Below are 24,956 nucleotides of genomic sequence, written 5' to 3' on the forward strand. Positions count from 1 at the left end.
TTATTGGAACCCTCCGTGCAGTCCTGCCTGAAATACTCCTTGATGTACAGGCACACCCTTTGTTGATTTTAGCTCCCTGAAGCCAACCCTGTAAGCTGTGTTGTCAGTCGCCCCTCCCTCCGTCAGAGCAATGGCAGACAATCGTTCCGCGCCTTTTTTCTGTGCGGACGCCATACCAAGGCAAGCATGGAGGCCGCTCAGCTCACTTTGGCAATTAGGAGCACATTAACCACCACACGCATTATCCAGCAGTATATGCAGCACCAGAACATGGCAACGCGATACCGGGCGAGGAGGCGACGTCAGCGCGGTCCCGTGAGTGATCAGGACATGGACACAGATTTCTCTGAAAGCATAGGCCCTGACAATGCATGCATCATGGTGCTAATGGGGCAGGTTCATGCTGTGGAACGCTGATTCTGGGCTCGGGAAACAAGCACAGACTGGTGGGACCGCACAGTGTTGCAGGTCTGGGACGATTCCCAGTGGCTGCGAAACTTTCGCATGCGTAGGGGCACTTTCATGGAACTTTGTGACTTGCTTTCCCCTGCCCTGAAGCGCATGAATACCAAGATGAGAGCAGCCCTCACAGTTGAGAAGCGAGTGGCGATAGCCCTGTGGAAGCTTGCAACGCCAGACAGCTACCGGTCAGTTGGGAATCAATTTGGAGTGGGCAAATCTACTGTGGGGGCTGCTGTGATGCAAGTAGCTCACGCAATCAAAGATCTGCTGATATCAAGGGTAGTGACCCTGGGAAATGTGCAGGTCATAGTGGATGGCTTTGCTGCAATGGGATTCCCTAACTGTGGTGGGGCTATAGACGGAACCCATATCCCTATCTTGGCACCGGAGCACCAAGCCGCCGAGTACATAAACCGCAAGGGGTACTTTTCGATAGTGCTGTAAGCTCTGGTGGATCACAAGGGACGTTTCACCAACATCGATGTGGGATGGCCGGGAAAGGTGCATGATGCTCGCATCTTCAGGAACTCTGGTCTGTTTCAAAAGCTGCAGGAAGGGACTTTATTCCCAGACCAGAAAATAACTGTTGGGGATGTTGAAATGCCTATATGTATCCTTGGGGACCCAGCCTACCCCTTAATGCCATGGCTCATGAAGCCGTACACAGGCAGCCTGGACAGTAGTCAGGAGCTGTTCAACTACAGGCTGAGCAAGTGCAGAATGGTGGTAGAATGTGCATTTGGACGTTTAAAGGCTCGCGGGCGCAGTTTACTGACTCGCTTAGACCTTAGCGAAACCAATATTCCCACTGTTATTACTGCTTGCTGTGTGCTCCACAATATCTGTGAGAGTAAGGGGGAGACGTTTATGGCGGGGTGGGAGGTTGAGGCAAATCGCCTAGCTGCTGGTTACGCGCAGCCAGACACCAGGGCGGTTAGAAGAGCACAGGAGGGCACGGTACGCATCACAGAAGCTTTGAAAACCAGTTTCATGACTGGCCAGGCTACGGTGTGAAAGTTCTGTTTGTTTCTCCTTGATGAAACCCCCCGCCCCTTGGTTCACTCTACTTCCCTGTAAGCTAACCACCCTCCCCTCCTCCCTTTAATCATTGCTTGCAAATAGAGGCAATAAAGTCATTGCTGCTTCACAGTCATGCATTCGTTATTCATTCATCAAACAAATAGGGAGATGACTATCAAGGTATCCCAGGAGGGGTGGTGGAGGAGGGAAGGAAAATGCCACACAGCACTTTAAGCACAGCACTTTAAAAGTTTACAACTTTAAAATTTATTGAATGACAGCCTTCTTTTTTTTGGGCAATCCTCTGTGGTGGAGTGGCTGGTTGGCCGGAGGCCCCCCCACCACGTTCTTGGGCGTCTGGGTGTGCAGGCTATGGAACTTGGGGAGGAGGGCGGTTGGTTACAGAGGGGCAGCAGTGGCAGTCTGTGCTCCAGCTGCCTTTGCTGCAGCTCAAGCATACACTGGAGCATACTGGTTTGGTCCGCCAGCAGCCTCAGCATTGAATCCTGCCTCCTCTCATCACGCTGCTGCCACATTTGAGCTTCAGCCCTGTCTTCAGCCCGCCACTTACTCTCTTCAGCCCTTCACCTCTCCTCCCGGTCATTTTGTGCTTTCCTGCACTCTGACATTATTTGCCTCCACGCATTCGTCTGTGCTCTGTCAGTGTGGGAGGACAGCATGAGCTCGGAAAACATTTCATCGCGAGTGCGTTTTTTTTTCTTTCTAAGCTTCACTAGCCTCTGGGAAGGAGAAGATCCTGTGATCATTGAAACACATGCAGCTGGTGGAGAAAAAAAAAGGGACAGCGGTATTTAAAAAGACACATTTTATAAAACAGTCGCTACACTCTTTCAGGGTAAACCTTGCTGTTAACATTACATACATAGCACATGTGCTTTCGTTACAAGGTCGTATTTTGCCTCCTCCCACCGCGTGACTACCCCCTCAACCTTCCCCCCTCCCTGTGGCTAACAGCGGGGAACATTTCTGTTTAGCCACAGGCAAACAGCCCAGCAGGAATGGGCTCCTCTGAGTGTCCCCTGAAGAAAAGCACTCTATTTCAACCAGGTGACCATGAATTATATCTCACTCTCCTGAGGATAACACAGAGAGATAAAGAACGGATTTTGGTTGAATGCCAGCAAACATACACTGCAATGCTTTGTTCTACAGTGATTCCCGAGTACGTGTTACTGGCCTGGAGTGGTAAAGTGTCCTACCATGAAGGACGAAATAAGGCTGCCCTCCCCAGAAACCTTTTGCAAAGGCTTTAGGACTACATCTAGGAGAACCACAAATGCCAGGGCAAAGTAATCCTTTCACATGCTTGCTTTTAAACCATGTATAGCATTTTAAAAGGTACACTCACCAGAGGTCCCTTCTCCGCCTGCTGGGTCCAGGAGGCAGCCTTGGGTGGGTTCGGGGGGTACTGGCTCCAGGTCTAGGGTGAGAAACAGTTCCTGGCTGTCGGGAAAACCGGTTTCTCCGCTTGCTTGCTGTGAGCTATCTACAACCTCCTCCTCATCATCATCTTCTTCGTCCCCAAAACCTGCTTCTGTATTGCCTCCATCTCCATTGAAGGAGTCAAACAACACGGCTGGGGTAGTGGTGGCTGAACCCCCTAAAATGGCATGCAGCTCATCATAGAAGCGGCATGTTTGGGGCTCTGACCCAGAGCGGCTGTTCGCCTCTCTGGTTTTCTGGTAGGCTTGCCTCAGCTCCTTCAGTTTCACGCGGCACTGCTTCGGGTCCCTGTTATGGCCTCTGTCCTTCATGCCCTGGGAGATTTTCACAAAGGTTTTGGCATTTCAAAAACTGGAACGGAGTTCTGATAGCACGGATTCCTCTCCCCATACAGCGATCAGATCCCGTACCTCCCGTTCGGTCCATGCTGGAGCTCTTTTGCGATTCTGGGACTCCATCATGGTCACCTGTGCTGATGAGCTCTGCATGGTCACCTGCAGCTTGCCACGCTGGCCAAACAGGAAATGAGATTCAAAAGTTCGCGGTTCTTTTCCTGTCTACCTGGCCAGTGCATCTGAGTTGAGAGTGCTGTCCAGAGCGGTCAGAATGGAGCACTCTGGGATAGCTCCCGGAGGCCAATACCATCGAATTGTGTCCACAGTACCCCAAATTCGAGCCGGCAACGTCGATTTAAGCGCTAATCCACTTGTCAGGGGTGGAGTAAGGAAATCGATTTTAAGAGCCCTTTAAGTCGAAATAAAGGGCTTCATTGTGTAGACGGGTGCAGGTTTAAATCGATTTAACGCTGCTAAATTCGACCTAAAGTCCTAGTGTAGACCAGGGCTAATACTCTGTGAAGCTGCACATTGCAAATGTCTGATCCAAGCCAGTAGTCACTCGCTCAGCTGTCATTCACAATATCTGGAATATCTTTGTTTCCCAAACATCTGTGAGAATTATTATAGCAGAAAAAATGTTTTTAGGACCTTAGACAAAGTGGGCCCTTGGTCCTTGTCTCATTTGCTGATCTTTTTGTGCAGTGCTGTCCATGGTGCCTTCAGTCTGTAAGTTACTGGATAATGGCTACCAAATGTGTGTTTTCTACCTAAATAGTATTACAGCACCAATACAGTGTAGAGGAGACATATTACATGGGTGTGAGAGTTGGGTCTGTTTAATCACCCATGGATTCTGCTTTGTTTGCTCCATCTTGTGCTATTTGTTGATTTATGATGAAAATACAGTTTTAAAACATACTGAGTGATTACTGTACTAGCTGTATGAACTGGGCAAAGAATGTTCTGTAAGTCACCAAAACAGTCACGCAGCATTTTAAAGATGTCACCATGACATCACTAGCTTTACGTTCCTTTCTGAACTAACATCACACTGTTTATTAAAAGTCAGTAGATCAAGTTCTGTTCTCATATTCATGCACGCAATTCAAGATGACTCAAAAGGGAGTTGCACACAAGAATCTGAATATGGACAGAATATGGACCATTACACGCAACTAGGCAAAAGCTTGGGCCAAGTCACATGCATAAAAGAGTTTTAGATAAAATTGACAGCTATTTGTGTAGAAAAGTTCAACAATACTTGCATTTCTTATTTAAGAGTCCACTTCACTTTGAATGGTCTCTTACAATATGTGTTAACTAATGCTAAACAATCTGTTCCATCTTGTATTTAGCTGTGACACTTTGAGTACCATTGCCAGACAGACATGAAGAAAAGCTCTGTGTAGCTTGAAAGCGTGTCTCTTTCACCAGCAGAAGTTGGTCCAATAAAAGATATTACCTCACCCACCTTGTCTGTCAAATACTCAGTGAGATATGTACCTGCACAGTAACTCAGTATTAATATAGCATCCCCTCATGTTTCTGATGTTCATGAATGTATTAACATAAATAGTTGCATTGGGCTTTGTTATTCCCAGTCATACCTAGCTGAGGGCAAAATATTCCATCTGTTTAGGATGCCCAATAGATTATATACATATATTTAATGTAACTTAGCCATTGTGTTAAGGACTTTTGATCAAATCTAGAGCCAGCTGAAACTAAGACATCAGAAAACTCTCCAATATTATGCTACTCAGGGAATAAGCCTCTGTTTAGATATGGTATACACTACATCATAAATTCCCTTTTGCAACTCAATAGGTTATATTGGCCTTTAGGTTTTGTTTACAACAATGATTCCAGAGTACTGATCATTAAAGTTTGCGGAGGCAGCCTGTGAGTATATATTTGAGAGTATCTTTGCTGATTTTGAGGCACCAAACTTAAAGAGAAGGAAACATTTAAAAGAGTGCATTTATTTTTCTTTCATGTTGCAACAGCTGATGAAACCCATTGTGTTTGCTGTTCATACATGAAGAAACACATTTGCACCGAAGGCATCCTGCCATGTGGATACGATAGAGCTGATAAAGGACATCTGGTGATGTACTCTTCAAAAGGCTAGTAATTATTTTTTTCTACCTGTAGAATTTCATAGTGGTAATGCAATAAACTGTTAGGAAATTTTCAGTTTCTTTGGGGCCATTCAAGCTTGTCATTTATCTTCAACAGAATATCTTATTTCATGATTTCTTTTTTGAATATATGAAGCACCTTGACTGTTATCAGGATCCCATATTTTGGTTTCTTAATTTTTTTTCAATTGTTCTGTTTTGAAGCACGATTCTGCAAGATGCAGAACATTCTGGCCCTAATCCAACAAAGCACTTGAGCAGATGCTTAAGTCTCACTGAAGTAAATGGAATTTAAATATGTGCTTAAATTTAAGCTTGTGCTCAAGTGCTTTGCTGAATTGGAAGGTTTTGTAGGATCAGGGCTTGAATACTTTGGATTTTGTTCTGACTTGTTTATACTTCCACATATTTTTTAAAAAAAGAATGTAGCTCACGAAAGCTTATGCTCAAATAAATTGGTTAGTCTCTAAGGTGCCACAAGTACTCCTTTTCTTTTTGCGAATACAGACTAACACAGCTGTTACTCTGAAATTTAATTTTTAATTTTCTCAGTGTAGCGAGGAAGTGTGGCCTCCCTCAGAGATAGACTAGGAGGGACCACAATCTGCTTCTGGGGCTGTAGAGCCAGGAAAGTCCTGCCAACCACTCTGGAAGCTGAGGGGTGGGACAGGAAGTGGAAGTATAAAAGGCGGGCCCTGCAGCTCAGTTGGGTGGGAGCTGCTGAGTGATGCTTTTCCCCTGCTGCCGGAATGGGATGCAGAGGGGGACCGCTGCTGCCCTGAGGAATGGCCAGGGATTCCAGGGCTGCTGGACGACTGAGACACTGATGAGCTGCTGGGGCTGCCACTGACAACCAACCCCTGAGAGATGGAGGACTCCCACAGCATGGCGGAACTAAACCCTGGGAATGTAGGAAGTAGCCCGGGGCAGCCAAATGTAGTCTGGCTGCGTGGCTGCCTGCAGATAGGTCAGCATGTTGCGGCTGGAGTCCCCCCTGAACCCAGTGGCGGAACACAATGCCACTGTTAGGGCCCTGGGCTGGGACCTGGTGGAGTCAGGTTGGCCCAGCTCCCCCTGCCACACCAGCCCTGGGATGGCAGCCTCCCCAGTGTATGGCAATAGGCCTGTGCTAGCCTACCGTCCCCTGAGATAGGATGCTAGACCCTTGTTTAGCTCTGCCCTGACTGCAGGCCAGAGCCCCTAACTGTTTGTGGCCCTGCTCTGCCTGAGGGCTGGGCTTCACAGACTCGCTATTGCTTAGCTCGGATCAAGTGGCCTCAGCTTTAAAGGCTGCTAATTCCCCCCTAATTGATTGCAGTACTAAAGGCACAACAGTGAGGAGGCGTGGCCTCCCTCAGAGATAGACCAGGAGGGGTGGCCATGCAGGCTTACACCCAGTATATCTTCTATCCTCCTGCAAAAATTTCACTGAAATTGAGTTAAGGTTGCTCAAGTGAGCATACAAGCAACACAAACAGTACAAACAAGGAAATCCCAAGTTAAACATTGCATTGTACAAAACTAGAGCTGCTAAGAAAATACTGAAATTTGAAACATTGATAGGACATGGACAAAATTACAAATTTCAATAAAAAATGAAAAAGATTTACCTCAAAAATAGTGCACTTTTGATTTTGTGAAAGCTGTTGGTGACCCACAATGATGTTGATCATTGATGATGATCATCCTTTTTTAGGTCATCAGTTGTAATGGGTTGTCAGTGTCTGTCATCATCAAGGACAGCACAGGTAGCCACACTGGGCTAGATTGTCCCTAGTACTTGCTTTGCTGAGGAGCGGAGTAAGAGGAGTAAAGCCCCCAACCCTCTTGATTCATGCTAAGCTGACTAAGGGCTGCTCAGACTGTGGATGTGGTCATAGGGGAAAGAACAGGGGCTGCTCACCCCAAACTGCCCATTGTGAGCTAATGGAGCAGAGAAAGATGGCAGGCGGGAAGAGCGTTGGACCTCCCCACCCCCAACTCCTCCATTCCCCACCAAGAACAGTTGGCTGAGTGTGAGCGTGGTGGGTAATGTACACCTTGATATGAAGTTAATTGTAATATATTACCCCCTAAACCAGAGGTCCCCAAACTGTGGGGCGCACTTGGAGGAATGTTCGGCGGGGTGCAGCAGGGCCTGGGACAGCCCCCACAGGGGGCAGGGAGGAAGCACCACAAGCCCTGCTCTGCTCTCAGCTCTGCTCCATTTCCACCTCCCAGCCACAGACCCTGAGTGCGGCCCGGCCGTGGCTTTGCACCCGGTCCAAGCCCCAGCCTCCGGCCACAGCTCTGTTTCTGGCCCCAGATCTGCCCCCAGCCTCAGCCCCCATACCCCAGTCTGCGTCCCCCCCCCCAGGAGATGTGGTCCCTGCTCCCAGCCCCGACTTGGAGGGGGAGGGAATGCAGACATGAATCAGGGGGTGTGACCCTGAAAAGTTAGGGGGCCACTGCCCTAAACCAAGGAGGAAACATGACAGGAATTCTACCCTCCTGGGATAGTACAGTTACCTGTTGCCCCAATCTGGGCTGACCCGAATGGATCAATCTAGCCCATGATGGCTTGAAAACCAACCATAATAAACTTGTTGATCTGCAAGTCTAGGACACACATGGACATTTTCACTGTTCTGTTTACAGAACCATCACATTGCAGAAATTACCTAGACTGACAGAAAGACTAGGAAACTTTTTGAAATGACTTAAATGAGCACAAACATTAATATTCTCATGGGCAGCACAACTGTGTCAACTCACCATATTTGGAAACGTTAAAAAATTGGCTGAGAACATTATTAATAAATCTATTGGACAATGTAGGTCAGAACTAAAATACTTCGAACAAAAATTTCTTAGTATATCATTCTTCAATGATATGTGTACCATGAAACACAAGAAATGACAGACGCAAGTAGACAATACTGCATTGATTATACTCAGGTCACAATTTTAAAGTTTCCTTCACTAAATAAGGGCTAGAAACATAATTATTGTAAATGAAACCTGAGATTCTGAAGAATCCATCTGATGTGAAAAGTATTCTCCATTAAAATATTCAATGACAAACATCATGATATAGAAGAGCTAATCGATAAAAATTAATTGTACTAATAAATTAAAAACACAATAATCAAATTAAAAAGTAGTCATCATACCATAGTCCAGTAGGTGCATTCACTCATGCCGAGTTCTTGCTTTGAATGTCAAAACAAACTGGGTATGCCCCAGTACGTACTATAAGAAGAATTTAGTGCCGCATGGAGTTTACCAATTACATACAGCAGAAGATCGTGGTTCACAATTCTTACTTTCCACTTTTTTTAGTGTAAGATCGAATTCCATGTGCCTGCCATTAATGGCTCTCCTTATGCACCTTGTAACTCAGTATTAATTTAAATGAAAACTGGAACACTCAAAGAGAGTGGTGGGAGGTGGTAGACTCTCTTTCCTTAGAGGTTTTTAAGGTCAGGCTTGACAAAGCCCTGGCTGGGATGATTTAGTTGGGGATTGGTCTTGCTTTGAGCAGGGGGTTGGACTAGATGACCTCCTGAGGTCCCTTCCAAACCTGATATTCTATGATTCTATGATTAGTCATTCAGGGCTGTGACTCTAATTTTCTGCGGTTTTAGCTGTTGTCATGATTCTTTTAGGTCTTGTGCCTTGCCTTTCACTTCTTTTTCCACTTGCCTTTTACTTCTTTGGGACTAAGAGCTACTTCTGCTCTTACAACTTCCTATGTTGATCATAACACTTAATTGCAGGACACTTGAGAAGTTTGAAAATGGGATGCCTAAGTCTTCCAAACAAAAATATATGCTAAATAGTAACTGTAAAATTGTAAAATCCAGTAACTGTCCATGCAAATTGGGACACACAATTTGGTCACCAATTATTATACTCACTTTTCCAGATCTTGATCTATGAAAGTGGTAGCTGTAACCTACAGACAATTTTTGACATTTATTCAAAAACTTCAGAGATGGGTCCATAATTGGTTCTTTTGGGAAAGCTGGACTTATTTTTGTGTTTGTAACCCCCTTCAAAAATGTTCATACACTGAACATAACTAGAAAATTCCCCCAAATACCCATTTTTTGCAGGAAAGTGAAAAGTCAATTTAAACAAGAAAAAATTGGCAGAATATCTTCTTAAAGTTGTAATAAAATCTAAGATAGACTCTGAATGCCTGAGGACCAGTTTTTAAACAGACACATTTTCTTGCAGACTATCCCCACTCCAAAGCAGCCAATCACAATCCCACATTCCTAAGTGTGGAACATCCCTGTGGCAACAACAGCAATAGTTGGTGTGGAAAGTAATATTAGGAAAACGGAGATGTATGTTTAACTGTGTTTTGTCCTTTTAGAAAAATGTTATTTATGTCATCTCCCCTTTGCCTCTCCCACATGCTGTTTCCTTTCTCTTCCACTGCTTCGGCTGCCCATGCTTCTCTGCTGCACGGTCACACTCTCCTATTTAGTCCTGCATACAGTATGCTTCCTTCTGCCTGCTTTTCTTCTCCCCTTGGATATACTGCCCAACTACTTGCTCCTCTCTACTCCTCCCCTGGCCATACTGCTCCACACTCACGTTCCCTTCTCCTCTGGACATTCCTTCCACACTGTAAGCTTTTGGTTCTACTCCTCTTAGCAGCTCAAACGGGTGACTGACAGTTCTACTTCCTGAGGGCTGGTCTTATTTCCTTTCACACTTCAGCTGTCCCTAGTGGAAGCAGCCAGACTTGCCCATTTTCTAGCTGCTTCTACAGGTGCCTAAGCCTTTCTTTGCACTAGAGTGTGTGGATGCCTCTAGAAGCTCTGGAAACAAGGAGGAGGAAGCAACATCATGTGACCAACTAGCTCTCCAATGACTGACCCCATGTGGTCTGTGGAACTTAGCTTTATAGCTACTGGTATAAATCCTCTTGGTGTTAAATAGCATTGGTGTTTCTGAAGCATGATGTTTTAAGGTGCAAAATTTCAGAGTAGTGTGACCTGTCAGGATAGTGAACTAATGACTATATGAACAGAAGTGATCAACAGCACAGATTTCAGACAGTAACTGTGACATGGTATTTTATATACTGCAGACTGACAACATTGCTATAATGAGGAATGACACATTTCTAACATCTTACAATACCTCCAGGCTAAATCCCTGCAAGTGATATCCCCAACCTGTGACAACTAATTTTCCCTCTGGTAGTCAGAGGGAACCTTGCTATAATGAGTCATGACACATTCCTGGCAATCTTATGATGCTGTTCCCAAAGCTACTTTGTTAAATGATGCCCAGAATATGAGTTCCTTCTTTTGTGTGTGCGCGGGGGACGGGTGAGTGGGAGGAGAGATAGGGAGGAAGGGTGGGTCGTGGTGTGGGGAGATCAGGTTGTAGAGGGATTTGGCAGGATTACTTCAGTCACTGAAATATTCTCATATGCTCAAATCCTATAAAATACATTTTCTTTTCTTCACAGCTCATAAAAAGTCTGGGCAATATGCATGGCTGCGTGAACTTCGGATAGTAATCAACCAAAGAGCTTTTCCATGTCTTATTTTGTGAATCGGTTATTTAATGATATAGATGTTTTCTGTTGTAACAGAAATGCTTTTCTTAAGCATAGTCAAGGAAAACTATATTGCACTTGATTATTCTCCTTACTTGGTGTTAAATTTGTAGACTGTGATATTAGAAACAATATGCTAGTAACAGTAAAGGTTACACTCTGCCAGACAATGTTGTATTAGTCATTAGTTCATGAATTTATGCTCTGCTTTGAATAGTCCTGCTAGCATTTAAAACACAAGTCTCTCAGTGATGGTTAGGGGATGTTATAGATTCACAATGGTATTTTAAATTGCTACAACTAATTCCCAGAAGAAAATTAATAATTTTTAGTTGTACAGATAATTATGCTTTCTAGTAACAATTCTTGAGTTTGAGAGGAGGAAGGGAGACAGGACTAACAAGGACATCTGAAGTCACAGTAATTGTTAGTAGATGCCTCTAGAAGCTTTGGAAAAAAGGAGGAAGAAGCAACACCATGTTCAGTATTCTTGCTCAGCTTCTGGTACTCTGACAGAAAGCTGAGCTACTATTGCTTTAGGAACAGATCACACATCACTTAAATAAGGAGATGAAATACCCACCCAAATTTTATATATTTATATCTGGTGCCCTTTAATTCTCTTGGTTTGTGCCTGTTCATAAACCCCGGTTTTAAATAATTTATCATAATTTGGGTCAAAAGTTTATTAAGCAGTAATTTGACATAAAAGATGTCAGCCTGAATTCAGATATTTGCTGACTGAAAATCAAGCAGTTTATTTTCAAGTTACACAAGCAACCAAAAACCAACAAAACAAAATCTCTAACACTTTTTAGCACCTGACTACCTTGATAAAAACACATTTAAAAAATATTAGAACCTGATCCTGCAAATCTTTTCTTATGTGAATTGTCCAATGAAAGGTCTAAAATGATAGCTGTACTGTACCTTGGAGTCAGGAAATTGTGAACTTCTCAATAGCTAAATGACTTAAATATGACAGTCAACATAAAACAATTGTGCTTTGGTCAACATTTTCTAAAGACTACACTTGTTGGCTGAATTCATCTCTGGGATTTCAATGGAGTAACATTGGGGATGAATTTGGCTCACTCTGTCTAAAGCTATGATTTACATGAGCAATTAAGCATACAAATCCAGGTCTTCCAAGTGGTAATTTGCACACACAACATTGCTTTTGATTGTTAAACAAGAAATGAATGTCAAATAAGGGAGAAAATGCAGACTGCCAATAGTTTATGCTGATAAGTATAAGAAAATTAATCCTGTACATTTGTATTACTCTCTTTTGTAAAAATAATTAAAAGCTTAAATAAAAATTGACATATGTCTATGTAATAATACATTTTGTTCTGTTGTGTTTGGACACATACCTTTCACCTTCCTGAACACTAGTGGCTAGATTCTTTACTCTACCTGATCTCACCTCAGCACCGCAGAGAGGTAGAGCTACAGGGAGGCAGCTGCAGTTATTTGTTCTGCATCACCTGGCCTTCGGGGATGTTAGGACTGTTGAGGAATATTTCTTACTTAGGCCATTGAGACTTTTCATCAGTAGAGGATTATAGTGGAGCTCCACTATATCATGGCCCGTCCCACTGCTGCTCCTCCCTATCTTGCCCCATCATTAAAGGATGGATCTGTGTCCTCTTCACCACCTTTCTGCCAGTGATAGCTTCTCTGCACAGATGGAAGGGCCACTGGCCATTTCTGGCCAATTTACATCTACCGGGCTGGAGAATCTGGCCCCCAATGTGTAACAGGACCACTAAAAAGTGTAGGACAGAGCCAAAATGTATCATAATTTCTTAGCTCTCTCTACATGCAACTGTATGATTATATCTCTGAAAACCATACACATTTTATTAATATTCTTACTACATTCTTATTCATATTTATATTACAGTAGTTCCCATAGGACTCAATCATGGCTCCACTGTGTTAGAGACAAACATATATGAAGAGAGCCCCTACCCCCGACACTTTACAGCAGAGGTGGGCAAACTGCGGCCCACGAGACCGTCCTGCCCGGCCCCTGAGCTCCTGGCCAGGGACGCTAGCCCCTGGCTCCTCCCTTGCTGTCCCCCCTCTCCCGCAGCCATGGCGCTGCGCGGGCAGTACTCTGGGTGGCAGGGCTGCGCACTCCTGCAGCGCAGAGTGGCAGCGTGTCTAGCTCTGGCCAGGCAGAGCGGCTGCTAGACATGCTGTTCTGAGCAGCAGGGTAAGGGGGTGGAGGGTTGGGTAAAGGGCAGGGAGTCCCGGGGGGCAGTCAGGGGACAGGGAGCGATTGGGAGGGGGTTCTACCTGGCCCTCCATACAGTTTCGTACCCCGATGTGGTCCTTGGACCGAAAAGTTTGCTCACCCCTGCTTTACAGTGTAACTGTCAAAATATGATGTATCCTTGCTGAAGTTGTATAGAACCTTTCACCACTGGAAGTCCCACTGAAGTCACTGGGTCTGCTTGTGGAGTAAGGTAGGCCTCATTGTGCATAAAAGCACCACTCCAGTCCTAGAATGATAAGTATTGCATGAAGTGTGTCAATAGAGGATAAAATCAAGTATATACAGTTGTTCTAAACATAGACATTTGCCAAAAAATTAATAAAGTAAGTTCCAACTATCCTGACCTGACATCATAAATTGGCTGACCAAGTCTAGGCATTGCAGGAGTGGTGGATCTTGAGGCAATACTGTATATTTTTCTTTTGCTCAGTCTGAGAGGTCTGCTTAGGCATTGTAGATTTGGATTTTCATTTCAGCTTATATGCTTTTGTTGAAAATGAACCAATCTTCATGGGTAATGTCCCTTTGGGTACCATTAAAAACTGTGGACCAGTCTGTGCAGAAAAAATACATGTGCAAAAATATACATGCAATAGTTTTTGCAAATCAGGTAATGGCAGATCCAAAAGGCTAGTTAGGTATTTGATTTGTGTGTGCAATGCTGTAATTTCATGGGAATTTTTTGGCATCTGAATCTACTTATTTAAAATGTAGCCCTTGACTTTTATTTCACAGGATCAGAAATCCTGGCCTACAGAATTACTGCTGAACTCTCCACTTCCGACTTGTCCTCCTGCTCCTTATTCTGGAACGTGTAATGATCACAGGGCATAGTGAACTGGCCTTTTAAAAAAAAACCTTGCACTTCATGCTTCTTCCCCGTCAGGCAGAGCAACAGAAATGATGTGGGGCAGAGAGGGTCTAGATCTAGAAATAAAGTTAACTATGCCCCTGTGTATACTCCCACAACATAAACCTGAGGCCTGTCTAAGCCTTATACATTGTGAGGCATGAGAGCCCCTTCTAAGCATGTGGCTAGATCTGTTTTCTTTTTATGTGAATGTAGCATGCCTGAACTCAAACAGACATTGTCAGATCAAATTTTGCTTAAAAATTAAAGCTTTGTAAAATTACATTTTTACAAGAATTTAGACTAGAAAACATGCTCCAATGATTTTTTTTTAATTGCAATGGAAACATTTTCTAAACAAATGCACATACTCTTACATTTGCATTCCAGTTATTCCAGCATTGTGCTAGTGCACAAGAATGTGAAGATGTACTTTATTAGAAGCTATTAGCAAAATAGTTACTGGTACTTTCATTATCCAAGCTGCAAAAAGTTCAGAAATTAAACAAGCAGCATAAACAATTATATGTACGTTAGATTTTTAAAAAAAAAATCTTCCAGTTTTATTACCTGAAATCCTGTGTGTCTACTTGTAGCTCCACCCAGTGCAAAGGAAACAAGAAGTACTTTTTTCAGAGTAACAGCCGTGTTAGTCTGTATTCGCAAAAAGAAAAGGAGGACTTGTGGCACCTTAGAGACTAACCAATTTATTTGAGATTAAGCTTTCAAAAGCTCATGCTCAAATAAATTGGTTAGTCTGTAAGGTGCCACAAGTCCTCCTTTTCATTTTAAGAAGTACTTTGAGACAGTCGAGTGATTATAGAGCAGGCAGCAATGCTGAACAGACCTGTATTCTGCTCCTGTATCTGTCTGACACTTAAAATCTTAAAGACTCTGTTCAAAGTAGCAATTCACATTAGCTAGTTCCTACAGTAGCTTCTCTCTTGTTTCTTACAAACATGTTTACTGTTGATCCTGAATGCTAGTAAATGTGCGCACATATCTAATGTATCTTTAATTCCAATTACTTTGCAGCTGCCGACATATATGTGCTGTTTGCTGCAAAATCTTTCTTCTTGTCTAACAGTTCAAAAGAAATTTCTTCTTTCTAAGTGTTCTCAACAGGAACATTATCCAGTTCTATCCTGAATATCAGCCAGTGAGCGGACAGATTCCCTGTGCTGGCATTAACCACTGAAAAGAAAACAGGCTTATTTAAATGCATGAAATAATTGCTGTCTGGGTCCAGTAAGAAGGGGTCATCACACTTCTCTTGCCTTCTCTGGAATCCATGCAAAAATTCCCATTGATTTCAGGGGAAGCAGGATCAAGCCTTGGTGAGAACATCTTTTCAAGAGATAAGAGAGCCATCTGCATTACATTATGAAGTGGAATTCATTAGCAAAACAGACTGTGGAGGTTTTTATTTACAAGTTGACATATACAGGAACTAAGCTAAGAATAGCCACCACTCTCATAATTATCAATTTACAAAACAGCTGGAGTGCACAGAAACTGTAACCACCCTGTCTGTTGTTTTTATGAACTTACAAGAGCATACTTCTTTCAACATGTTTGCTTGGAAGAACTGATGGTGAACTCAAGTCACTCACAACAAGAGATCTACTAAATTTAAAGGAAAGGCACAGCAGTTAGACCTTATTTACATTTCAAAACAGAAAGAAGTCCACATAGGATTGTCAAAGCATCATTTCAGGTTGATAGAAATATTTTATGCATACAGATGGTCTATGATATTTGGGTCACTACCACAGAGAAGACAGGTAGTCACATAACGATACCTTACAGAAATGTCACTTTTTGATTGTTTACAGTTGTTCCCTTTTCTTCTTTTTTGTGTCATCTGAAAAGTACATTTAAGCAACTGGTCATTTCAGTTAGAGAAAAAATTCTGTTCTACCCACTGAAATGTTTAGCAGTCAACAAATCTTTTCTGCCACTGACTCAAAAGTGTAAAAATTATTCTGTGCTGTACTCTTGAAGGAAGCATCCAATTTTTTTTCCAACAGGAAAAACTAACAGGATTTGACTCTGGAGATTAGGATTTTAATACTTCTAAAAATAGTTGATTTTAGGATCTATCTGGGTACTTCTATAGCCCCCTTCACCTAACAACTGAGTATCCCCACAATATCCAATTTAAAGCAAATACTTTTGAGAAATATCTGACTTCAAGATGAGTTCATTGTAAACATCTTGAGGATGATGCTCACTTTCCTACAAACCCTACCAGTCAATTATCAATTCCTTTAATGTGGCCTGTTTCTGTATTTTCTTCTTAGAGACTAACACCAGCTTCCAATATAGCAAAGCTGAGAAGATAAAGCACACAGGGCCGGCCCACAACATTTTGGCACCTGAGGCGGGGAGCTCAAATGACACTCCCATACCCCCTCACTTGGGCCAAAACTTTGAAAGGTCTCAATTCTGCCTTCTTCCTGTTCTACTCCTCTCATGGTACTGCTCTGCTACCTACTCCAATAAAGGAGAACCAACAACTTAAAATGCCTTGTTCAAAAATTTTAAGTAACACTTAACTTTCAAACGCCTGAACAGCAAATGTAACTTTTCTTGTCTGCATAGTAAACACTGGCATTTTTATCTGTTTGAATAATCAAAGTAGTGCTTTCCGTGCCTTCTTGGTTGCAAAGATTTTAACTGCTTCCTGAAGGTCCACAGTCTGGGCCAACTCATGCTCTATTGAGATGGATGCAAGGCTGACCAGCCTCTCCTGTGTCATTGTGGAGCGTAGATGTGTTTTTATTAACTTCAGCTTGGAGAAGTGAAGTTAATAAACTAGCAACTGTTACAGGAAGTGTTAGAAGTTTGCTCAGAGCAACAAAAGCATTTGGAAAGAGGGTGGTCATCTTATTTATGCACATATATTCCAGAACAGCCTTTGGAGTTGATCCTGCTGAAATGTATCTTGAAAGGGCTTTCAGTTCATCAGCTAAATCACTCACATCAATATCGCACATGTCATCGTGTGTCAACACTGTCTCTAGTGCCCTGAATTGCTGGTGTAGGTCTTCTTTTGGTATATTGAGGAGTTTTGGAATATCATACAACATCCCAAATATACTGCTGTGTTCCTTGAGCTGCATGAAACGTTCTTCAAGTGCAAATTTCTAGCACCTGGTTTCCAAGGTAGTGGTGTGTGTACATTTCTTGGGTGGTGACTCTTCTTAGATGCTCCCGGAGCACAGCATCAAACAGCTATCAGCTCCACAATTTTAAGGAAGTTTCCATTGTTTGGCACATACAGCTGATCTGAAGTGCCATGTAGTGCTAGGTTTTGAGTAGCAAGCATTCTCACAATGGCAATGAGCCTTTTCAGAACATTTTGCCAGTAAAGAGACTCTCAGGCAATCTTCTCTTGATGCTGATCATCTATGGTGGCCGTTAACCTTAGTCTCATCTCAAGCTCTTTCCACCTATGGAATAGTCTCTGGTGATTTGCTGCCTTCTCATGGCATGCCAGATTTCTAGCCAGATTTTTCCTGTCCTTTGTTCCTGTAGAACCCAATGTGGCTGGAACATTAGACTGGAAGAGTTTGCAACAAGAACAGTATACAGCATTCTGGGTTTTTGAGTACATAAGCCATGGCCTCTCCACTTTGTCACCATTGGGGATTTCACGCCAGTAATGTGTTGGATGGAAACTTCTATTTTCATTGTCTTTGGGGAACATGAAGTTTTTCACTTGCTGTGGCCCATGCAGTACAAGGAAGTCCCTGAGGCTGCTACTCAAGTGGGTCCACAGTCCTGGATCATCTAGACTTAAGGAACTAAACTCAGCAGCAGCTGTTTCTTGTGCCTCCACCACACTCTTCTCTGATCTACATTTTTCTTCAGGAATGGGCATGGTTACTTCCATTTGGGATGGAGATATGGATGCTGCAGTAGCTGCCAGGTCACCTGCACTCTGACTAACTAGAAGATCAGGCATCTCTTCACCACTCACATCCTCACTGGGGCCAGAAGGCTCACCGTGAACACTTGTGTCTATGTATCTCAGGAGAGCTCCTTCCTGCTTAGATAGAAAAGCTTCCTTTGCTTTCTTTCTTTTTCTGAATGCTGCCCCAGAGGTACATTTTCTTCTTTCACTCATGACTGCTGTTCTGTGCCAGCTATAGTGGCTCTCAACAGTCAATTGAAGGAGACAAATAAGCAGTCTGGAAGCAGGGCCTGAGTGAGGGAAGATATCAGCGTCTTAAGGGCCTAACTGGCTCCTACTACTTCAGTTGACTGCCTGTTCTTCTCAAGTGGCTTCAGGGAAGCAGCAGGAAACAGGGAGCTCCCTGAGAAGCTGGTGTTAATCAGTCCAGGCTCCTGGGGGTGCTAGAGAGGTACATAAGAGGCTCTTCCTCCTTTTTCTCCCTGCAGCTCCTGCTGCTTTCTGTTATTCGCTTTCACCTTTTCTCCTGCCTGTTATGTCTCTTGTTCCCTCCTTCCTCCAGCACAGCACTCCACCACCTCGGTGCATCTAGAGCAGAGAGAATACACATGCACCAGTAGTAGACACAATTTTCTACACTCTGGGTCCTAGTGGCGCCCACCCCACAGTCTGGCACCTGAAGTGGCTGCCTCAGTTTGCCTCATGGTAAGGCCAGCTCTGAATGCACAGGTGGCCTTCTCTGCTGCTCTTTGATTTGACATAAAGCAAAGCAATAGGCATGCTTGGGCCTTGCAGTCAATTCCCAACTCTACTACTTACAGGCCATCCGCATCACGTCTCTAGTTCTGGTGCCAGACAGACAGAAGTCTCTGTGCTGCACACCTCCGCATCACTCTCTGCTATTGAGAATAAGGAGGACATCCTGCAGTTGCTCCCACCCATTTCAGGTTTCTGTCATTCTTTGGTAGCCCAAAAATGGTAAGCTATAACTGGCAAGGAATGTCCTAATAGTAGTGCAATGCAAACACATCCTACCGCCTACCCCCGTCACAAACACCAACTGAGCAAACCTGATCTGTGGTGGGGGTGTTAACACACTCAGAGCTTGTGTGGTGTGAATGTGGGGCAGAAGGGGGCAATTAACCTGATATGCTGCTTCTGGAGGGAAGCCAGGTCTTGATTAGGCCTAATTGCAGAGAAAGCACAACTGGTGGAGGAGCTGGACTAGGATTATAAAACCTGGAAGTAAGACTAGGAAGGAGGTATACAGTCATTTCTTAGAGGGAAAAGGAGTTAGCCAGGGACCAGGTGGAAATCCAGGGGAGGAATAAACTCTGGGGTCATGCCCTGGATTAGGGATCTGGGAAGAGAATGAAAGGGGTGAAGTAGCCATGGGGAGCAGAGGAATCTCCAGAAGTAAACCCAGAAACAGACAACCAGATTGACTGGAGGGAGGGGGAATAAGACGCTCAGGGAAATAGCAACAGGGTTTGAGACTGAGCAGAGCATTGTTATTGGGCAGAGGGTCCCTAAGTAGGAACCCAAAGCAGCAGGTGGGCCCAGGGTCCTCTATCCACCACTGGCAAAGTGGTACAGGAACTGGAGTTGGAACAGAAGACTTCCTGAGACAGCATACAAGTAGCTTATCTGGTGGGACTTTTTTAACCCAGAAGGTGGGGGACTACATAATGACTTTACTGGAGGGCCAAGTAACGGAAAGAGAAGGGCTGTAGCATGAGCAACTGATGGAGCAGGGGACAGGACGGGGCAAACGCTAATTCCCAGACCCAACCCCAAGGAGGTGCACCTGCAGCGAGCAGACTTCTTTATGTGACCCATCTAGTCTGTAAAGACATGATAAGCTGCAATCAATGCCCATCTTTTGTTCCCACAGGAGGCAGGCTAAGGAGAAAACAGTGAAATGTTCTGAGGTTTTAGAAAGCCACTTCCCAAAAAATATAATAATGAAAGAAAAAGCAAGACCACTAGTTAGGTCCTTGCCATACCCTTCCAACTTAAATCATTCTCTCTGCATTATTTTATCTAGTTCACAACACATGTGGCTCTTTGCTCCAGATCCACATAAAACATATAGGGCTAAATTCTCCAGTCCATTAAGGCCACTTTGCACCATTTGGCACTGGCCAGAGAAGGTCAGAGAAGAATCCCCCCTGTGCATAGGAACGCCTGCTGCTACAAAGCTGGCAATGGTGGTGGCTTTCTTGTCTCCTATGCCATCCACTCTCTCATCTCTGACGTAAGAGGAAGTATATCAGAGAATTCTGGGGATGGGACACATTGGAGCAGAGCTGTACAATGCATGATACTCCAGTGGTATAGATCGGTGGTGGGAGGGGTTGCCCCGAGCAGCCCTAATTTGTACTGGGTAGCCCAAAATGAGGGAGCAGCAAATCAGCTCTCCATCTGAGTGTAGTTAGGATGAAGTGGAGAATGAAGCCCTTTAACTCAAAGCATATAGTATATTTTCTAAAGGGTTGGAATGCTAAATTGTTATGTTGTTAAAGAAAATGGTTAATGTATAAGTGTAAATTGTTAGTGGATGGTGATGTTTAAGTGTTTGCTTTTAAACAGAAGTAATGTGTAACAAAGTTTATCATTCTGAGAGGTTAGGGTGTGTAATGTCTGGAGTAATGTGATTTAGGTGACATAATGAGGAAGTAAGGTATAGTGTTTTGGTTTTCTTCAGTAGTTGATATTCATAGTTCAAATTGCATGTTTTGTGTGGAGATGGAGGAAAGTGGCACATAATGGTAGAAGTGGAAGAGGTAATGTGGGGAAGTGAAATCATTCTTGTACAAGGACTTAACTAATGATCTCCTTGGAGAGTTTTATGGTTGTGTTATTGGTATATGCACATAAGCAACCCTGACTGTTTAACCAAGTTTTGTTTGGCATAATCTCCTGTCTTTTAAATAAAGATTTATCAACATTGATAGTTATTCACATGGATCATTGTCATTTTTATATGAATTCCCATCCCTGTGCTCTCCTGCAAATCTTTGACACTCACTGCGCAGCCTTGCTCTTCCTCCTATACTTCTGTATAGCTATATCTTTTCCTCTGACACATTTCATGTGTGTGTTTGCAGGACTGAGCCTAAGGTGTCTAACTTTAAGCTCCCACCTGTGAAAGTTTTGCCCATAATATTTAATTCTCCATTACACTTGGATTCTTCTGTAGTTGCTGTGTGTTTTATCTTCCTTCCCACCCTACCTTTTTGTATTCGTATAACAGTGTCATGAGCACGTTCAGTTTTATTATGCCAGCACCTTGAAGCACACTGGCTTGTGGCACAACAGATTAAAAAAAACCCCTAAGAATGTGCCTGGTTCATTTCTGTCATATTTAACTCTGACAGGGTGTCTACCCCTCACAAGGCCTCAGTGAGTAAAAAGGGCCAATTAACCTTGTGACAGGCTGCACCTGGAGGAGAGTCAGGGCTGATAAACTCTAATTGATGATGAAGCCCAGCTGGGCAGGCTGAGTGAGAATAAAACCAGGAAGTAGAGAGTAAGAGGCTGCTGCAGGGAGGAGCTTTGCAGTCACTTCCTAGAGAGGAGGGCAGTTGGCAAGAGACAAGAGTTCTAGGGGGGTGTAAGCACTGGGATCCTGCCCTCAAATAAGTGCCACTGATTTGGATTCTTTCTACCTTAAATTCTATTATTCCAGTTGTATTGTTCAGCAATATTTTATGACTATATTCTTCCAGAAGTTATATTTGAGCTTGTCTATTGTGAGCTCCGTGTAACATCTGTTTTTTTAATTAAAACAGTGCTCTTACTAAGACAATATTTATAAAATGTAGATATGGTTTCTCCAGAAAGTACATTCACACAGGTTTGCACAATAAAATATAACAATTCAATTAATTTTTTTGTATAATGGCCTTTATACAAAGTAACATACAGCACTTTACAGAGACAAGAATAATAGAGAGAGAGAGAGCCTTGCAGAACTGGTTGCAGTGACTTTGGTTAGAAAATGGCAGTAATATAGGGGGTGGAGCAAATGAAGAAAGTTGCAAATTGAAAGTGGTAAAAATGCAAATGAGTACTTTTGCAGTAGTTTCAGTGTGGGAAGGGGAAAAGGTGATTGTGGGTTAGTGTTACTCAGAGGCTAATGTTAAAAAGAAATTTTAAGGCTAAATTAAAAGAAGAAAAGGGGACAGTTCTACTGTTATGGGGCATCACAAGTGAAAGGGCAGCCCATAGCTATATACAACCGTGGGCTTAAGAAAGAGAGGAGATCAAGAGAGGGCCAACAGGAACAGCTGGAAATGAGGTAGGAGAGGCAGGATAGATGCATTTGATTGAATTAGGGACAGGAATCCCCCAAGGCCATGAGAATAGGGGTGATATAGTCCTGTTTTCTGGAGCAAGAGGGACCAGGATATAATGTTATAAACTCCCTGAAATTTAGAGATTTATAGCTGAGCTGCATTAAGGCAGGAACCATCAATTTACCACACCACTGCCCATGTGGCAACATCAACACTGCTATTTTTTGCATATTAGCTGAGGGGAGCTAGTGCATGTCTGTCTAACTGGGGCCTGGGAGGCATGGTCCGACCCGCAGTGCAGACATATCCTTCATGTCCTTGGGCACGGGCACAGCACCAATGGAGCCTGCTGGCCAAAAATGATATGAATAATATGAATGTACACAAGCCGTAGAATACATATACAATCACTCAAAGAAGAATTCCAAAATTTCTGTCTTGAGAGCTAGGAAAAGTGACAGTAACTTGAAATATCCTGTAGTAGGAAGTTTTTGCGCAGCCAGAAGCTAATAGAGACAAGGCAGGCACAGAGATCCTGCTGTACGGTTAAGCAAAGAGTAAGTATCTACAGTAATCTCTAACTATGATATTGGGTAGTATCTCCTTGTTCAATCCCAGCAGCAGTTGCAGAGGAATTTGCTTGATTAGACCACATACCCTCTGTTTACCATGTGCTGTACTAGTTAAACTGTCCCCTCCTACAAGCAACACATTGAAAATAGCATCTTTATGTAACCCTTCTGCCAGGCCAAGTTGACAGCAGCAAGGGCCGGGTTCAGTACACAGGGGTTCCCTCTCATCAAAGCAAATGCAAAACTGGCTCTAGCCCCCACCCAGTGACCTGGGAAAATCTTACACACCCCCGGGCGCCTCAAAGAGGCAATACTTCCCCTCTCGCAAGCACAGAGTCTTGGTGTAGCAGAGAATCTTTAATAACATGAGGTAAACGACATCAGCATTAAATTGGGGAAACACCACAACTAGTGTTCATTAACCAAACCATGAACAAAGACCCACCCCAGAAAATTGGGCCACATCCTTTCCCTCGAATTCTTGAGTCCCAGAACCCAAACGTCTCTTGAGTCCAGCAATCCACAAATCACCCAAAGTTCACAAAGTCCAGCCCCAGAGTTCAAAAGTTCATCTGCGGAGTGTTGCTCCCCAGTCTGGCTAAAATGTGCCTGTGTGTGGGGGGAAAGAGGTTAGGGGCACCTTACGTGTCCTGAAGCTGACTGCCCCACAGGGCTCTGCTCTGCTGTCTCACGAACGGCTCTGCTCCACCACGACCGGCTCCACTCTGCACAGCTTGCCGTCTCACAAACAGCTCTGCTCAGCTCGCCGTCTCACGAACACGCCGCTGTCTCACGAACGGCTCCGCCCTGCACAGCTTGCCTCGCCATCTCACGAACACTCCGCCAGCCTATCCACAAACAGCACCACTGCACTCTAGTTTTTTTGGCTCCCCACTACTTGACACAGTGCTCAGTGATTCCAGCTCATAGTAGGGGGAGCCTTAGTGCTGGTGCACCATAAGGCCAAAGTGAATTCAGCACAGTACCTGTAGCAAGACTCTTAATAGACCCAAAATTAGCTCTGACATTCCACAGTGGAGAGAGACAGAGGTGCAATTGGTGTTTCAGGCCCTCACAAAGGGGCCCACACCACCAGGTACAAATACTTGTCTCAAGCCTCTCTCCATTCACAGAGTTTTGGAACCCATGTCCCTTGCCTAGCGAGTGCTACTTAGTTGATGGTGAGTCCCTCCATCATAACAAAAGGCCAAGTACAGTTCCAAGCACAGTTCCCATAATCAGGGTAATAACAATTTATTCTTCCCGCCCCAATAACAGAGACACTGGGGATCCCACAACAGCCAAATGTTTGGGCATTTATGGCCTCATTCTAGGGGGTGGGTGGGTGTGCCTATGCAAATGAGATCAGCCCCTGAAGTTCTTTTCCACAACTTGCCACACCTCACCACCAGATGTCAGGGTGGAGCAAATCCTGACTCTGCTTACATCCATATAGCAAAAAAATCATGCTACATACACCCTTTAAAACAGTATATTTAATAGACTAAAAAATAGTGTTGCAGCACTTCAGCAAGGATAATAAGAAGCCTATTAATGGGTTTTTATCAATTTTGCCCTCATGTAAAAAATGTGATTCTTCCTCCAATGGAGCATTTCCTGGAAAGAGGAGGAAAGTTAATACAACACATTATGGCAGAACAAGTTATGTAGTTGTGAAGAGAAAAGGATGGAAGAGTAGTTCAGTTTCTTGATGACTTTTATTTAAAATCTCAGGTTATTAATTTAAAGAAAGCCACTGCCCATTTACTCTTTTGTTATCATAGTAAATGGCTGCTATACCTCTGTTACTTGGTAATTTTAAATAACACATCTAAAGACAAGTCAAAGAATAAAATACAAAAGGAACTGATTAATTTTTGCACCATTTCCTACTCTCATCATAATCTTTGTCAAGTGAATGGAATAATTTGTGCCATTTGTGCTTCTTATTACAGTATTTGTCAGTAGAATGAGGTGCCAGGAAGCATTTAGACTGCCTCACATTTTACGAATTAAAATAGCGTTCCACACTGCCGTGA

The 24,956-nt window shown here is 43.6% G+C and overlaps 1 protein-coding gene across 1 annotated transcript; it reads right to left on the bottom strand.

Annotated features, from left to right (window-relative positions):
• Window positions 1-2,066: 2,066 nt before the first annotated feature.
• On the bottom strand, window positions 2,067-3,716 carry LOC140911719 (uncharacterized). Its single transcript, XM_073345302.1, has 2 exons — window positions 2,852-3,716; window positions 2,067-2,263 (listed from the first exon to the last, which is right to left on the bottom strand). Exons 1-2 carry the CDS (start codon window positions 3,255-3,257, stop codon window positions 2,067-2,069), a joined length of 603 nt encoding a protein of 200 aa, XP_073201403.1. The 5' UTR covers window positions 3,258-3,716.
• Between the last annotated feature and the right edge of the window lie 21,240 nt (window positions 3,717-24,956).

The sequence above is a fragment of the Lepidochelys kempii genome, chromosome 5 (genome assembly GCF_965140265.1).
Source record: "Lepidochelys kempii isolate rLepKem1 chromosome 5, rLepKem1.hap2, whole genome shotgun sequence".
Taxonomy (NCBI): domain Eukaryota; kingdom Metazoa; phylum Chordata; order Testudines; family Cheloniidae; genus Lepidochelys; species Lepidochelys kempii.

Coding starts and splice junctions, on each gene's coding strand:
- LOC140911719 (XM_073345302.1), bottom strand. CDS start 3,257: ATGAAGGACAGAGGCCATAACAGGGACCCGAAGCAGTGCCGCGTGAAA. Junction 2,264..2,851: donor AGGCGGAGAAGGGACCTCTG/GTGAGTGTACCT, acceptor TTTCTCCACCAG/CTGCATGTGTTTCAATGATC.